Below are 17,241 nucleotides of genomic sequence, written 5' to 3' on the forward strand. Positions count from 1 at the left end.
CGGGTCGTGAACCCATATGGTCAGGGAGCGCAGAGTGCAGACCACTGAGCTAAAATCACAGCCTGACAATTCAGCGTTGGCAGGTTAGCCTGACGTTTAACTATCATTCAACGTACGCTGGCATCCATTACAAATGTACATTATTTAACATATTTAGTTCAATCGTCCAGATATGGTTTGGTTTTAGCTAGACCGACACAATATTCTTAGCTGAATAGCGTGCTATAATGCCAAAGTCCGTAGTTGTTTTATTTCTTCCCACCGTTGCCTTTGTTGCAGGATGTTTTGTGCACAAATGGCACATTCTGCCATGTTGCATTTAGAGCATCTCGTCCCTGCACCGCTTCTCACCACACGCTGGAGGCGCCATCGTGTCAGCCATCATCCTTCAAGCTCTCCCACAGGGAGGTGCACAGCAGTAAACACTAGAGCTGTGTCAGTGGCCGTGGGCAACACCGAAATAGCCCCACCCCTAGCCCACCCATAGAGGCTCGTGCCATCTTTTGACTTTCTGACTCATTAAGCAACAGAATAGTGTTAGTCGCCTTATATCATTTGAGTCTGCCATAACGAGTTCACTGTCTGGCAGTTGTGATTAAATGGAGGCTAGTTTGTTGACGAACGGGTTGATTTTTCCCCTCTTGTTTTCCAACAAGAACAGTGCAGCACAAGAGTGAGGATGCAAGTAGGCAAGCCCAAAATCCAGACAGCTTCCTCAGCCAGCACCCACGCACAGCCACAATCCATGCAGCAGAAAGACACATGCACACGCTCTTGGAAAATCCATCCAAGTCATTCTGCTGCGGTGTGGTGGTGGTGGTGGGGACAGACTTGGATGTCTGCAGCTGTGTGTCAATTGCTAACATGCTAATATATTCATCCACCCGCAGCCATAGATCTTGAAAAAAAAAAACACTCTTAGTGTGTGCGAAAGGGCCCCCATATCCTTTGCACCACGGACCTTTTCTCATTCAAACATGCTTTCTGAAATGTTGACTCTTTCCCAGCATGAAGGGCAGAGTGTCTTTGCTAACAATAACCATTTTTACTGTACAAAACCAACCTTGCAATACCGGTTTGCAATGAAACTGTGTCCTTAGTGGTTCTTGTATTGTACCACTAATTTATCCTTCCCGGAATGAGACACCAGAGGAAAATGACATGACGCTGTGAGCCCTCGCAAACTGTTTTTGTCTCCAAGTTTAATGTTTCTGCATGGTTTTTTTTTCCTTTTTTTGGGCTGCGTGTGATTTCTGGACATCTGTTGTGTCACAAAACAAGGAAGAAGCTTTATAAGTATACTCGGCATTAAGAAGGCCACTGACAGTTAATGGTCAAGAAACAACAGTGCTTTAAGGCGAGGTTGGTCTACATAAAGGCTAAGTATATGGAGCAAATAAAGCAGCAGCATAAACAAGATTTGGATAAGAAAATGTCTCCAGTGTAATTATTGATTGTCATTATCTTGCATATATTTGAACAGTATGTATACATTCAGCTTGTCCTTACAGAACCAAACAAACTAAGACTAGGAGTTTATATAACTCCTGCTCTGTGAATCAAGGTCAGTGTATCTGCATGACCCCTCTGTGCCTCCACCCATTGTAGAGAAAGTTTGGCCTGTTTAGACACGGCACTATGGCCGATGGGGTCCAATCATAAATCTGGCCTCGGGTGTCATCGGCATGGAGAATGCACACACTGGATTCACATGTTAGCAGGAGCCGAGAAGACGTGTGTAAATGAACAGAATAGCACTGGTTCAAAAGAGATGATAAATGACTTTTATATCCCCATACTGATTGATTCTTTTGATACTGACTCTTGAATGCTTTTAATGCATGACAACTACAATATCCTTGCTAAACAGAAGCGCGCGCACACAGCAGGATATGAACAACAACATGTAAGGGGAACGGAAACAAGGGTAAGAGAAAAGCAGTTTATATATTTATGGAAAAAAAGAGTTTGGTCTTCCTCGTACTAAACATGTATATATTCTTTGTATTTTCCCTCATGTAAATAGAGTACAAATGCGCCTTTTTTATACAGAATTTAGAAATTCACAAAATAAATAAAATTTGCCGTGGCCATAATAGTGAATCTCAAGTGTATTATCATTTGTCTATACAGAGAGAGATCCATGCATATTCCGTCTCATATCAACAGGATTTCAGCCTCAAAATCACCAGCTGATATAGAAAAAAGTTTTATCGAGAATTCTGTCTTTGCCTCCAATCTGTGCCAAGATTTATTTTCTTCCAAATGCCCTTTCCAGTTTGGAAGCATGAAGTAGTCTACTAGAGAGGACTTTGCTTTTGCTTCTAAGAAAATAAAGTAGTACCATGTCCCAAAAGCAGTCATCAGGGTCCTCTTTGCATTTGAGGGTCTGCAATGATGCTCATTGGTTGCTGGCGTTCCCTCAGCCAGAAAGTCCAATTTCCTTGCTCCGTTTTGTTTTCAGTCCCCCATGTTTTGGTTTGTACTGAGCCAAGCCTCTTTTCTTTCACCATTTGCATGTCCACTGAGATTTAAGACAATAACAGAATAACTGGCACAATTGGCAAACAAGCTTCCCTGTGTCATCATCCAATGGCTGTTCTCCTTAAGGGAGGAGGTTGGTGCGTGAATATCTTCGCATGTCCAAAAACTGAAATGTGACATCTTTAAAAAATATGAGACACTCCCTTGATACATTTCTTTAGGCACATGATCACAGAAAAGTGAGTAAACGATTCGATCTCGAGGCAGAACTGAGCAACCTGGAGGAGCAACAGCTGATCCTGGATCAGACTGCAGCAACGTGGAAGAAAACAAAAACAACCACCATCATGTTCCAAATGGTATTCGGGCTGCTTTTTAGTTGAGCTTGAGAAGAAGAAACAGAAGCAAGTCAGGCCTCCGCAGGCTCCGTCTTTATCTGGATAAAGTTTGTGGGCACCTGCATGGAGAGGGGCAGCTCCTGCAGGCCTTTGATAGCCTGTTGGGACTGCAGAGACATCTCCCCTCGCACCTCCAGCTCCTCCACAGGGGTGAGGCCTTCACAAGGGCTGCTGCTCTGGCAAGAGAGTCCACTGAACGCCGTTTCGCCGGCAAGCTCCTGGCCATGAGCGTGGCTGGTGTCGATGATCACAGTTCGGTACTGCAGCTCCGCCTCGCTGGTGTCCATGTTCTCCTTGGCAAAGGTGTTGGCGAAGGAAGGATCGCCGTTGACCATGGACTGGAAATAGCTGGCATCCAGCATCTCCTCTTTCACTTGCAGCCCGCACAAATCGCCCGATTTTAGCACGGTGGCGATGACTGTGCCGGGTTGCTGCGCCACCATGGTCTGCCCGCAGGTGGTGTTGATGGTGAGCAGGCGGGGGAGGCTCGAGACGGAGGAAATGGTACCCGGGCACGTGGTGGAGGCCGACGAGATGGCGGACGTGCCGAGGTTGGTGACGAGCAGCTGCTGGGGGAAGCCCTCCTGCAGGCCGTTGGCCGCCTGCATGGTCAGCACATCGCTGGCTGAGGTGCTGGTGGGGGGCATGGACTGGAGGAGGACGCGAGGGGGGGAGCAGTGAGTGGGGTCCCCGTTGGAGAGGACAGTGGTGAGGGGCAGAGACTGAAGAGAACTCGAAGACGTCAAGACAACCGGAAGTGAAGCGGTAGCATTCATGGCCCTGGAAAGAAAGCAAAAGGAGGACTCGAATGGAGAACAGTCATAAGAAATGATGGAAAATCAACTTTTGAATTGCTTATACAATTAGTATTATAAGTCTACACAAATAAATCATTTTGTTTTAAAGTTTTTCTTCACCAATAATGTGGTCAGCAAGCTGTACAACAAATGAAATTTTTTCCCAAAAGGGTAAAAAAAAAAAAAAGATGTAACGTAGACCCTCTTACAACTGAGATGTGACTATGCTCAGAATTGCATCACTTTCACACTTTTTCAACAGAAGTCAGCACCAGCCTACGATTACTCCAAATAAAGTTCAGTTGTTCAGGTATCTGATATTTTGTTCGGCTTTCCAGTAGAAGCCTGAAGGCTTTACGCATTTTGAATTGTTCATAGTTCTGTGCACCTTGTCTAAGGCACGAGTTCCAGCTGAAGAAAAACAGCTCCCAGGCTTCACAGTAGTTACAATATGATGTTCTTTTGGAGTTTTGTGTTTGTATCAAAATTTGAATATTGAAATGATGGCCAAAATGTACAGATAATATAATAGAAGAGTATAGTAATACCAATAAGTGCCTTGTGTCTACCAAGAGTGCATGTGTACCTCATAGCCTGTGCCATGTCCGCCCCCTGGTTAGCTTGCAGTATATGCAGGAGTTGTTCAGCTTGTCCTCCCTGCGCTTCCTGCTGCAGACATTGCTCGACGGGCTCTTTCTTCATCTGCTTGACCTGCTGGTGAGCCCTCCCTCTGGAGCCCCCCCGTGCCACAGACCTCCCATTGGCGGACCTCTGGGCGTTGTATTCGTGACCGTCAGACCCTGCGTCGTCGTCCTCGATCACCACCAGGTCAGCTGGCATCTCCTTGAACTGGTAGACCAGACGCTGACCTTCCACCTTAGCCAATATGCCTCGCTGGTAGTAGTACCTGCAGTTAATGAGTGTAACATTTGATTGGAAATCATAGAAATATTACCTGAAGATTTACATTTCAAGATATCGTAATATGCTTTTTTCACGCAGGTTGTGTGCCTGTATGCGAACTTGTGAATTGCTAGCGTATTAGCTTTTCTTATTAGAAATCGCACATGAGTCGAGCCCTAATTAACTCAGCAAGGTTTGCTAGCATCTTGAATCAGTTCTCATTAAAATAAAAAAAACCTGACTGGTGATTAATAGGCAAGATGTATTATACTTATCAATCTGCCTTAATGCTTTCTCAATGCAGGTTGCTACTTTTTTGTCTGTTACCATAGCATACTAACTGCTCGCATGTTGATATTAGTCACCTTTCATTCGTATACAACCCGAATAGTGAATATGTACAGATGTAATATCCTTATGGAGGCCTTACCTAACACCTTCCATAGTGCTAAAATGTGTGACTGCACAAGTGTCCTTATCTTTTCTTGTTTTCGTCAGATGGCATGTACTCTGAGCACTTTCACTTGTTTTTCTGCCACTTTCTGCCACATTTCCACTGCCAGTGGTGTCAAATGTTCTGCACAAATACATTTCTCCAATTATGACAAGCCCTTTCCTTTTGTACCTGAGTGCTCGTCCCATGGTTTCGTAGTTCATGTCAGGCTTGTTCTTATGCTTGCCCCAAAGCTTGGAGACTGCCTTGGAGTCAACCAATTTGAAGATGCCTTTCTCCCGCTGTGTCCATTTGATATATTTGGGACATGTGTTCTTGTCCTGCAGTAAAGCCAGGAGAAATTCCCACAGGTAGATGGTGTTGCCTGCAAATGAGAATGGATAAACAAATTTGCATCCGCAGTGTTTTTATTCTACATATATTCAAACACACATGACATCCATGGAGTGCACTTCTATGATACATTTCACATTGCAATGTGTTACAATGTTACACTTTGTAAAGCATTGTATTGTCACTGGTCTTCAAAAGCATTAAGGGAACGAAAGAAAAAGGATATACAAAGGAAGCTATGTGAAGCAAGCAACTAGTCATTAAAGCATTAAGGTTGATTCTATGACAGCTTTGAAGTCAGACGTGTCCCACCTCAAACCAGGAAATTTGTATTCAACTAAGGTGAAAGCATTTAAATGTTATTTTTATTTTTTATTGTTGTTTTTATTGCCTATATTTAACTGGGATAGTATCGAAGTCTGATCGATAAGTGGGGAATTAGTTTTGAATGCAGGATTAAATGAGAAACCGATAACTTCATTTTCCTGATAAAAAAAAATACAAACTGAGCTTGTTAGTAAAACAATGGCCTTTTGTGCCTTTAATTTCTTTACACTTGAATGACTTTAATTTCTTTACACTTGAATGACAAGTAAATGACTTGTTCTCCGTGACAAGGTTAAGGTTACTGTTTTGATGAGGCTATTATTCTTAACATTAACACGAGTTAATACATGTTTATATTTACATTTAATTAGTTTCAAATGTAAGAATTAACTTTAAAATGCCTGTACTAGAGTAAATGCAGATTTTATCATAAAATGCCCATTATTTCCTAGTAAATCTCAACAAATTAGGGAATGACATCATCCTGGAGAGGATCTTGTTCGACCTTGTATTGAGTGCATGCGGGTGTCTTGGGATGGACCCGAGAACAGAAAGGCAGGAAGTCGATTAGTCTAATGTGCAATATGTTTAACAAGAGGTGGTTAAAAACAGTAACGCTCCCAGTTGTCACCTAAATCCCAGCCGACGTGACAGGGTGATGTATATGGGCGAGACTAAAACGTGTCACCCTGTGCGGTTGGTTCACAGCAGTCTCTGACAGTGGAACATCAATGTGCCTGCAAGTGCGTCCCTGCAGGCCCTGCGAAAACCATCATTCACACCCTGGCTGTTTGCACACAGGGTGACACAGAGTGCGCTCCACCAGAGGGGGAGAGACCTTGGCTTTGATTGGCTCATTACAAGGGAGGCACACTTGTTATTGAGTCTTACCTTTGCCCTCTTTGCTCTTCTTCCTCAGTGGCAGGTTTGGGGTGGAGATGGGGGAGCATGAGCGCACCGCCCGGGGCTTTCTCACTGAGACAAATTGAAGAGAGCAATGTGTTAAAAAAATAATAAATAAAAAGGCAGCATACAACATGCCAACGAGCTCACCTTTGTTTTTTCTCTGTGGCTTCAAAGGACATTTTTGGGGGATCTCGTCCATGGATGAGGTGTCCTCATCCGGTGACATGTCAAGGGCGTCGTTCTCCATGTGGTCGGGCCTTAAGGGCGCATACGTCAGGTCCGCCTCGAGCAGAGTACCGTAGTTGTGAACTACACCGCAGCGGAAAAGACCAAAAATAAATCAAAAACAGAGAGGCTACAAAATTGTTAAAAACGTGGCTTAATTCTACTTGAATACATTTCCAAAGAAAATTTATTTTCAAAATCTAAATTAAAGCGTTCAAGCTTAGAGGCTCCACTCTATATTGGCTTTTGATTGTGTTAACAGCCAGCACGGTAGGACAAGTACTCATTAGGTCGAGAGGCTTGTGGTTTGAAGCTCTGTGAAGTTTGCAAGTATATCCCATTTGTATGGTTTTTGTTTCCAAGCACTCTGGCTTCCTGCTGAATTGTCTGAGTGTCATTTGTCCATAAATGTGAATATGAGTGGCATAGATTGTTAATCTATATCTGCTCTGTGAATGGCACGTGACCTCTTGCTCGGTCAGCTACGATAGGCTCCAGCTCACCCAAGACCCAAATAAACGCTCGAATAATTAATGTTGGGATGAAAATAACAACATACCCTTGTGAAAAAGTCAGATTAATATTCTAGAAACAGCCAAATTTGCAACAGACGTCTTACACATGCGCTTCTCGTCCAATATGTTGTTTGGTGACTCCATGTTGAGCAGAGCCGCAGCCGCCTCATTTGTCTCCATACTGTCTTCTGCACCCGAGACAGTTTCTAAAAAAGAAAGAAAAGAAAGGCCAGACACATTAGCTCCTTCAATGTTGTCATGAGGCGACAGCTGGTCCAGATTGCACCCCGCCTCTCACACAAATTCACTTGAGATGAGCGCCAGCCACGGTTATAATAGTTTTGGATTTGTTTTCATTATAGTTAGCATTTATGTTGTTTATATTTTTGCTTTTCAAATTCAATTAATTTTACATCCTTGTTTGCATCGCGCTTTCAATGGCTTTCGCTGCAAAAGTGTTTTACAAAAACATAAAATAACAATACAACCTAAAATATCACAGAGAACATTGGCAATAATACAAACACAAATCACTATCCCTCCATATGACTTGTTATTTGAAGCGGTTATTGATGAAAGAAAAGAGATTCAAAGTCTCCTCTCACCAGAGGCGTTTGCTCCAGCTAAATTTGAAAAGTGAACAATCAGCATGGACAGTCAGAAAGACAGAAAGATGACAGCATCCATTTCCCCGTACATGAACCATGAAAAAAAATTACGTTACCGAACATAGTGTTCCACGAAAGAGGAGTCACATCAAAAGCGTCTTGCCAAGTGACGGCGGGTGCCGCACGCCACTCAATGCTGCTATGCTCTTGTTTGTGGTTAAGGGTGACATAGTCACAGATGCAATTTGGTTGCTTCATTTATCGTGGCACTACAGACACTCATACAAGAAATGCTATCATCTAGAACTCACGCACATGCATGCCACTCACTAACTTGAAGCAACATTCAAGATGAACTGTCCCTTTGATCTTTTGCCTTTGCTGATGTCACAATTGTCAAGCATCAGGCCCGCCCCCTAACAGCTAAAATGACTTTCGAGTGTTACCTATGGGGCCACTCCATGTCAGATGTGACTGCTGTCATGCACGTATACTTGTGACTATCATCAAAGCAGGGTGACGGAGAGGTGAAATTGTCAAGCACTTCCCTCAAAAATTGGTCACCTTGAAATATTACCAAAGTATTCCTCCCATGAGTTACTCGAATGATGGCTGTTAGGGGCGGGCCAGATGATTTGCGGTTGTGACATCAGCAAGGGCAAAGGGATCTTTCATCTTGAATGTTCTTGAAGAAATTAGAGCACAACAGCCAAATGATCACATGGCCTCTCGCAATCCATTTGTTTCTGTCTCCATTCAAAGATATCTCACGAACTTGAACTTGCTATGGATTTCGCCATGTCAATCATAACTCAACTTCAGAGCTGCCTTTGAAGTGGTCGATCATAAGATTTTAAATTGGCTCGAAAACGTGGATCAGTAGTACAGGCTCAGCGCTTTCTTGATTATTGGCCCAGCTCGACACGGGCACTTGTTCAAGGACACCGCTGTGTAAAAGTACCATTACTCTAAGTGACTCAGGCAAAAATCTCATCACTATATTTGACTCAAATGCACATTCACAATATTATCAAAATCGGTTTGGATTTCAAAGACGCAAGTGCGTGGAAACCAAACTGAATCATTCCACTTTAAATGTATCAAATCGTTGTCTTTGAAGGAAACGCCACAGTCGCAGGTTCTGACAAGTTCATTCGTATGAATCACACCGAATCGTATCGTTCCACTTCAAAATCAAACCATTCTTGAATGGTATTACACCCATTTTGAGAAATGTATCAAATCAAGAAACGATTTGGTACATGCGCCCCTACTATACTAAGTACCTTAACTTTATTTCTAGAAAATGGACAGATGGACTCTTCTAGCTCTCTAGATGTCAAGTATTCCAACCTGAGAGGTCCACGCCTCCCACCAGGATGGAAGGCACCTCGGCCACGTGCATGGCGTTGTCCATCATGATGCCGTTGGTCACTTCGTCTGACTCGAGGCCCGAGTACACCTGCAGCAGATCTGTGGCGGGCACCTGCTCCACGATCACAGCGGGGAACACAGACGGGTCATCCAGCTGTGACAGATGCACACAAACACACCCACACACATGACTGGGATGCAGAGGGTTGGCTCCATCCAGTGTACATCGTAAAAGGTACATAAAATACCCTGGTAGATTAATATCACAGCCTGATTTGCTGGCTGTTATTTTTACAGCCGTATAAAAGCAGGCTAGCACCATGTGCAATTTGGGCTAATGTGTAGCAACGGAGCAGAGAAGCTCATTTCAAAGGCGCTGCAGTAGTCTGCGGGGAGCCAACCGAAGAACAAGACAGGCAGCAAAAGTGAGCCTACTTCACCCACAGAATGACTACTTGGCTGGGAAATCAAATAAAACCACTCACTGTGGATGCTATAATTGGGAATTTTACACAAAATGTGCTTTGGAAAACCTTCCTGTGGGGACTCTTTTACAATTACGTTTTAGTGTTGATTGTCTCAATGTAAAATGCTATTATTTGCACTCCACTTAAAATATCATGGTTGAATTTATTGAAACGCTAATGTTGGTTCCATATTTACTCACCTGCCAAAACATCAAATCCTACCAATAAACAGATATTAATGCAGATTTTTTTATTTTTAAACACACAGAGAATTATTAGTGCAACGGCATTACATATCCTGTGATCAATGTCATACTCTATCATACAAGCAAAGTGTTTCTAATGTGTTGGTTACCTTATAAGTTAAAGTTAAGTTAAAGTCCCAATGATTGTCACACACACATCTGGGTGTGGTGAAATTTGTCCTCTGCATTTAACCCATCCCCATGTGATTTTTAATCCATCCCCTGGGGGAGAGGGGAGCAGTGAGCAGCAGCGGTGCCGCGCTCGGGAATCATTTGGTGATCTAACCCCCCAATTCCAACCCTTAATGCTGAGTGCCAAGCAGGGAGGCAATGGGTCCCATTTTTTATAGTCTTTGGTATGACCCGGCCGGGGTTTGAACCCACAACCTTCCAGTCTCAGGGCGGACACTCTACCACTAGGCCACTGAGCTGGTTATATTATACTGCTACTTTGTGAATAATCATATTTAAGAACAAATTATTTTAGAGAAGTAAATCGCGATTTTGAGACAAAATAATGCTTGAAATAAATGAGTGACAACTAAAATTGAAAGATATTTTTTCATACAGTTCTTGTTGTTTAGTTTTATGTACCCAATGAATTGGCCGACGAGTGTGGGAGTTTTCGTTTTTACCACAAGGTGTTGTGTATAAAGGACCTAAACCTCCACACTTTACACTAAATCAAAGTGAAAATAAAAACAAATAGAACAAAAATCAATAAATAGATTGATGTTGGCTAGTTGTGGGTGTTTTTTTGGCAATGCAGTTACATAACTAGCCCACTGGATGGCAGCACAGTACACACTAAGATTACCCTGTCTGTGGGGCCACAGTTGAAAAACTCCCTCACCTCAGGTCATCATCATCATCACTGGTCATTCAATGAAACAATTCAGGATGTTTTATTGATTTTTTTTTTTTTTAAACGCCACAAACAAGCATCTGAATATTAAAGGCTTTCAGTCAAATGTAAAAATCATAAAACTTCCTTCTTCTCATACTGAATATAATGATTTGTCTACATGAGTGCATAATGCAGAGATTTACTCGTATCTTTGCAGACATGCAGCACGTAAATTAGGAAATTATGCTAACAGCCCCGCACTTCATTAAAAGTGATAAAGGATGGCAAGGGTGCAGGAGAAGGAAGAGGAATAAAGGCTTATCTGTGCTGTTAGACAAGTAGCCATTGTTGGTGTGAACCTCTGGGGCATACCAGGTGTTCAGGCCTTATGGGGGAGGGCTGGGCTGATTAGCCGATTTTGGCTACACTTTAACCAGGCCTGCTAACAGAGCAAGTCGTTATTTGTCACCATTGTTAGCCGGCTGACGCTCCAAGTTCACACACGGGCCACGTTTGTGAATTTTGCAGCGAGACGAGCGACAACAAAAACACATTGTGTCATGTGCGCAGCAGAATGATAGCTTTGACTACAAAAAACATCAGTAGCAAATGTTTCCCATTAATCCCCATCTGATACTATCGGATGTAGCAACACGGCGCAGAAAACAAGCGTGCCTGTCAGTGTCCTTGAAAAAGTCAAGTGTGTGTCTAAGTGTGTGCGCGCAGACATTTTGACTACTGGTCGATTCAACCCCCCCAAACAGCAACTCCTACTTACACCCGACTAATGTAGCAGCACACTTTGCTGACATAGCCTTGTTGTCTCTGCAGAGATTGCGATGGTACACTAGCTCACTGTTTTCCAACATTTATTGAACTAAGACGCATATTTTACATTGACAAAATCTTATGGCACATCACCAAACAAAAATGTCAGAAAAAGTGCTGAAATACTAATGATCTGTGGTGCAAGTGAAAGAGCTTTTAGTTGTTCAGCCTTTCACTAAACATGTCATTGGAATAGAAAAATAAATACATGATTTATAGTACTGTAATCAAATCATTTTTGGATCAAATGGGTGAAACTGGTCAATTTCCAGCAATTATGAAGCACACTAATACACCATGAATAGCTCATATTGTCATGTCTAAAGTTGAACGGTTATTTCCTGTTTGTAGATATGCCATTACTGCATTCTCCACGTATGCATTTCCCCATTTTAGTATGAGAAAACCTTACATACAAAACAACTGTCGGCACCATCTAATGGGATACAATACAAGCGCTGTGTTCAATATTTCACCTACACAATGATAATGCCCACTGGGTCATTTGATCATTAATACTCTGCATGAAGTCAAATCCCTAGCGTACATTGACAGCTGCCTCTAATATTTTGGGAACCTTATGAATCTACAGTAGGAGGGGTTAAAATATTAGAAACAGCTCTCTCTGTGTGATACAGGCCCGTGGACTGTATATAATTTGTCTTTATTTGTTTCCAAGTGTTGGATATTGCTTTACCTGAAACCTCTCCTTGCATCAAAATTAAAAATGAATGCGAAATATTATTGGAAAATTGTAGCAATAATAATAATAATAATAATAATAATAATAGCAGACGTAGTATGGCACATCTTCAACCATACTATACTGTAAGCTCGTGCCATTATAAATGAGGTCAGACTGACTTTTGACCATTGACCACCAACAGCGCTAATTGTTGAGAGATGCAATTTCCCCCATGCATTCATCATAGTCAGGGTAAATACAGCACAGTAAGTAGAAGGACTGTTATTACTGGGGCTGAGGGGGTGGATGAAGTTTGTTCAGCAGGGTGGGTGCAGCCAGTAACAAAGACATGGGAACAATGCGAGATCTCTGGAAAGAATCGCACCATCCACTCGGAACCGGTCAGTCAGGTTGGGCCTGAACAAATGCTCATTGGGGATCCAGTGACAACCCGTCATTCTGGATCCACGCACATGATGCAGTCAACAGCACACTGCAGCGCCCAGGAGCCTGCTCCACTGGATCGAGGCGTAGGCGTGGCGACAACCAGACAACCGTCGACGTGCGCAGGTTCATGGAAGGATGCATACTACACACACAAGTAACCTTTGTGCCGCAAACATATTCATGCGATACCCTGCCGACTCACTGCTGTCCCTCCCACGCACCCTAACCCCACTCCAGGTTTGTCAGACTTTCCATGTCGCCGCCTTTTTCTCGAGAAGCTCTGACAACCTCCCAGTGGCTACGCTGTTTTGCCTGCCCTGCCAGGACAAGTCTCACATATATCAACAAGCAGCATGTCAGTGCAAACACGGACCTCCTCCAGGTCACCTCAAAAGTGCAGACTCAGAGTCTGTGCCTCTGTGTGATAGACATACTCAAACTAAAATAAAAACTGATTGCCGTAAATGTATGCCACTTGACATTGGATTTTCTCGCACACTCTAATTCACAGATGCCACAAACTGCAATTAAGAAATAGCACTCAATAGAATAACATGAACGTGTTTGTCAAATAATGATTTTTTTTCTGTAACAATATATCCATATCCTGTGGTTTGAGACAAAATATAAAGCTAATGTATCAGGTTTTTGTGACCATTCATGTGTGTTACAAAAAAAAAAAAAAATCACTATCTGGGCTTAATGTAACATTATTATGTGGTAGTGTAGTTTCTGCTCGCCAGACACTCACATGACAAGTGAAGAGCCTGCTTCTACAGAACTAGGAATGCACAGTGGCGCCCACAGACGGCACCAAGGCAGAAAAATGCTAAACATGACTCGTGTAACACACAAAAGATCCTTGGCCCATATGCAACCCAAAAATCATTCTTGTGGTCAGTGTGTAATCTTGTCTGACTGAGCAAACATTCAGAAGCTTTTTACAGCAATCAGAACCATCAAACCACACCAACCTGATTAATACTTTTTACCAACCTTTTCACAAATGAAATTCGAAATTGATCAATAATTGTAAGATACATACCTGGTTGATTTCATCCATCCCGTTACTGGCAAACTCAAACACCAGTTCATTGGGCTGCACTGCGGTGGTCATGGCGGTGGCCACTTTGGCTCTTTCTCCACACGGACAGTGCCCCCTACAGAGGCCCGAAGCAGACTTTCACAATGCAAGATTGCTTCCTAGTCTGACTTTCTCTTTCTGGACCACAAGCTGAAATTCAGAGGATCAGCCTGGCCCCACCGGAAGCACCCTGGTCCCGCTCAAGATCCACCTCATGCATCTATACCTGGAAGACCAGAAGAAAAGACAGGATGAGACCATGGCAATTGTCTCCAGTTTGTAATTTCGACATTGATTTCACACTCACAGATTTAGCTAAAGTCCAGCCTTCACAGAGACAAAAAATATTCCACTTTAATTGACAGGTGCACTGGTAATAGTAGTAGTAGTAAACAGCTGTGTCCCACTGCTATGGAAGACCAAAAGTGCCAAAATTAAACTGAAATTTGATGAATGAATGAAATAGAGGAATAATTATATCTATATAGTTCCCTATTACCATTGGGGATTTAATTAATTTATGACACATTGATTTATTTGATTAATAAATGAAAGATTTGATAAATTAATGCCATTCATAATTTCATGTTGTATTTATTCATTTGTTTATTTTTGGCATTTCTGGTTCTCTATACACTGCAGTCCACAACCATTTTAAATCAGCTGGATAAAATGTCAACCTAATCTCTGTAAACATTAAGGCACAAGGCTGGCGATAGAAATGCTTTGCTATCGAAAAACAAAGTCAAAAAAGAAAGAAGTGGTTCCACCCTGCAGCTGGAATTTGATGGAATTATAATTCAATCAGGACTGACTTTATCGACTGACCCGAATGGCACAAAGTAAGCGTGATATCCTGATGCTATGGTGACAGTCAGTGAGGCTGGAGTTTGTTTTAAATGACAATTGACTGATAAAAAGATAATAATAATTCATGCCAAAAAAGCAGCTTTGTCGGTAAAAGTTGACAACTTTTTTAAACGACAATAGACTGTTAATTCAGACCAAAAATAGATGAGCATCTGCATGAAAATCCTTCTTCCTTTTTTTTAACTGCACTGTCCTGAAAGAACTCCTCGTTATCATGACCGCTCCCTTTACGATGAAGCTCACTCATGGGCGGCATGTTTTCATCACATGATCTGCATGAGGCCTGAGTGAAGTCTCGCCACACACAAACAACAAGGTCAAAGATCAGCCTTGTGATGTTGCGCTGGATACCCTCGGGCTGGTACTGGAGTAATTGGTTGGGTGGTGGTAGCAGGGGGAGGGGCGTTGGGAGGTTAATAAGGAATATGTTTTCATGGGGGGGGGGGGGGGGGGTAAGGAGTTTGTTTGCATCAGTGTGCCAAAGAGGCTGATACCCACAGGCGTGCAGAAGGACGGGAGTGGGTTGAAGAATTAATGGAGCCCATGGCCACGCACACACACACACATATTTCCCAGAGACTCATGGAACTGGAGGTCACACGCACACACTCACACACACACGTCTTGCTTTTCCCACTGCTGCAGGGTGGAGAATATTTGCTTTGAACTGTCTTTTGTGAACGCTGCAAGTCCAAGGTGGAGTCACACAAGCGGGGGTGGAAATGGGCAACCAGCATGCAGACAAGAGTAGTTCAGTGTCAATGGGGATGGGGTCAGTGTGGCCAGTGTAGAAAAGTAGCAGTGATAAAAGCATATGGGGAGAGATTTGTGGACATATTATTCACACACATTGAGCTTAATTTGTATTCAAAATTGTCAATATATTTGCATAAAAAGAGTGCACTGTGCTGGAAGAAGATGTGGAGCTGTTCTCTGCACAGCTTGTAATTAGAGCACACATTAATTGTGTGTATGAACGTGAAAGTAGGTACACTTTTGGATGCCTTGTGCTATGCAACAGGCAGAAGCTTGAAATTGAATATTTGTCTCGTCGCTTGTAATATACTCAAACTTCGTGATTTATTTATGAAATGTAAATCTTAAGTTAACACTGATGTCACCCACATAACGTTGGAGGTACACACTGTACTTAGGCTGCACAATATATCGAAAAATTATTGATATTATGGCATTAGCCCAAGTACAATACATGTCAAGATCATATCAGACATGCAATAATTTTCTCACGCAATCACATTCTTTTATCTAAATTTGATTAGTCAGACGCAAACTTAAATGTGCATCCAATATTTGAGCATTATCTGGGGTAATTAAAATTAATTAGCTAATAATACACTAAGCTTGCTTAATTTGCAGCATAAAAACAACAATTATGTCATTAGATAATAACAAATGTAGTTACGTACATGTTATATATCAACATTGCTTTCTTCAAAAGCCATTGCGCTTGTATGTGTGATATTTTTCCAACATCAAGCAGCCCTGCTTAGTATATCCCAGCACTGATAAAAACGGTCCAGTTGCCATAGTGCTAGCTCCGAGAGAGGCATCCATTAGCGTGAAGCAGGCTGCACATTATCCTGCGCACATGACAACAGCTGCCTTGTCCCGACGAATAAGTCAGACTGCTGCATCATGAAGAGACAATGAAGAAGAAGAGGAGGAAGACAAAGGGAGGAGTTGCACAGTCAACGCATAATAGCTTACAAAGTAAATAGAGTGGTGGGACCCAAGAGTTTTAAAATCGTGATTACAAAACCAGATGACACAGAAGTGTGTCGTATGGAATGTGGACTCGGTTGAACACAAGCTCCAAATAATGACACTGAAAAACAAATAGCAGGCAAATGCTTTGTTACTTAATCAATGAACAGATGGCTGATCTAATATATTGATTGTTCATTCAGTGAAGTTAGCAGGCAGGGTATTTGGGTGTGTTTGTTGATTTTTTTGCAGGATTACGTCAAACGTGCACAACTTATTTGGATGAAACTTAGTGTGAGGATGGACCGTTTCACACAACAACCAACTATAGCTGATGCTACAAATAACCTAATAATAAACAATATAAAGTAGTTTTATTTTCAAGTTGTATTATTTTATTTTACTATTTATTTTTAATAGAATTTAGATATAGTATTATATATGCATATAAATTGCATAACAGTTTTTAATAATTTTTTTATTTGCTTTGATTTGTCCATGATTTGTCATGCTAGGTTAAAAGATTTATTGTTTAGTTAATATATTGTTGTTTTTTGTCTTTGTTTTATTAATAAGATATATCTAAACAATATATTATTTAATTACTTAATTATGTTATTATTATTATTATTATTGGCTTCACAATAAATGTCATTTGGTGCAATATACTGCCTCATTTTGTAAGAGCATTGCAAAAAGACATTCTCACCATTATTGTT

The 17,241-nt window shown here is 42.0% G+C and overlaps 1 protein-coding gene across 2 annotated transcripts in view; it reads right to left on the minus strand.

Annotated features, from left to right (window-relative positions):
* Positions 1-1,182: 1,182 nt before the first annotated feature.
* The window catches only part of elf1 (E74-like ETS transcription factor 1), a 40,392-nt gene continuing 24,333 nt past the window's right edge, over positions 1,183-17,241 (minus strand). For both annotated transcript variants that reach the window (XM_037262559.1, XM_037262558.1), the window contains exons 2-9: positions 13,889-14,153; positions 9,304-9,478; positions 7,447-7,548; positions 6,750-6,911; positions 6,588-6,671; positions 5,208-5,400; positions 4,266-4,586; positions 1,183-3,662 (exon numbers count right to left, since the gene is read on the minus strand). In XM_037262559.1, the coding sequence (XP_037118454.1) occupies positions 2,894-3,662; positions 4,266-4,586; positions 5,208-5,400; positions 6,588-6,671; positions 6,750-6,911; positions 7,447-7,548; positions 9,304-9,478; positions 13,889-13,960 (1,878 nt within the window). In that variant the 5' untranslated portion in view covers positions 13,961-14,153 and the 3' untranslated portion in view covers positions 1,183-2,893. The remainder of the gene's footprint in view (positions 3,663-4,265; positions 4,587-5,207; positions 5,401-6,587; positions 6,672-6,749; positions 6,912-7,446; positions 7,549-9,303; positions 9,479-13,888; positions 14,154-17,241) is intronic.

This window comes from Syngnathus acus, chromosome 10 (genome assembly GCF_901709675.1).
Source record: "Syngnathus acus chromosome 10, fSynAcu1.2, whole genome shotgun sequence".
Lineage (NCBI taxonomy): Eukaryota > Metazoa > Chordata > Actinopteri > Syngnathiformes > Syngnathidae > Syngnathus > Syngnathus acus.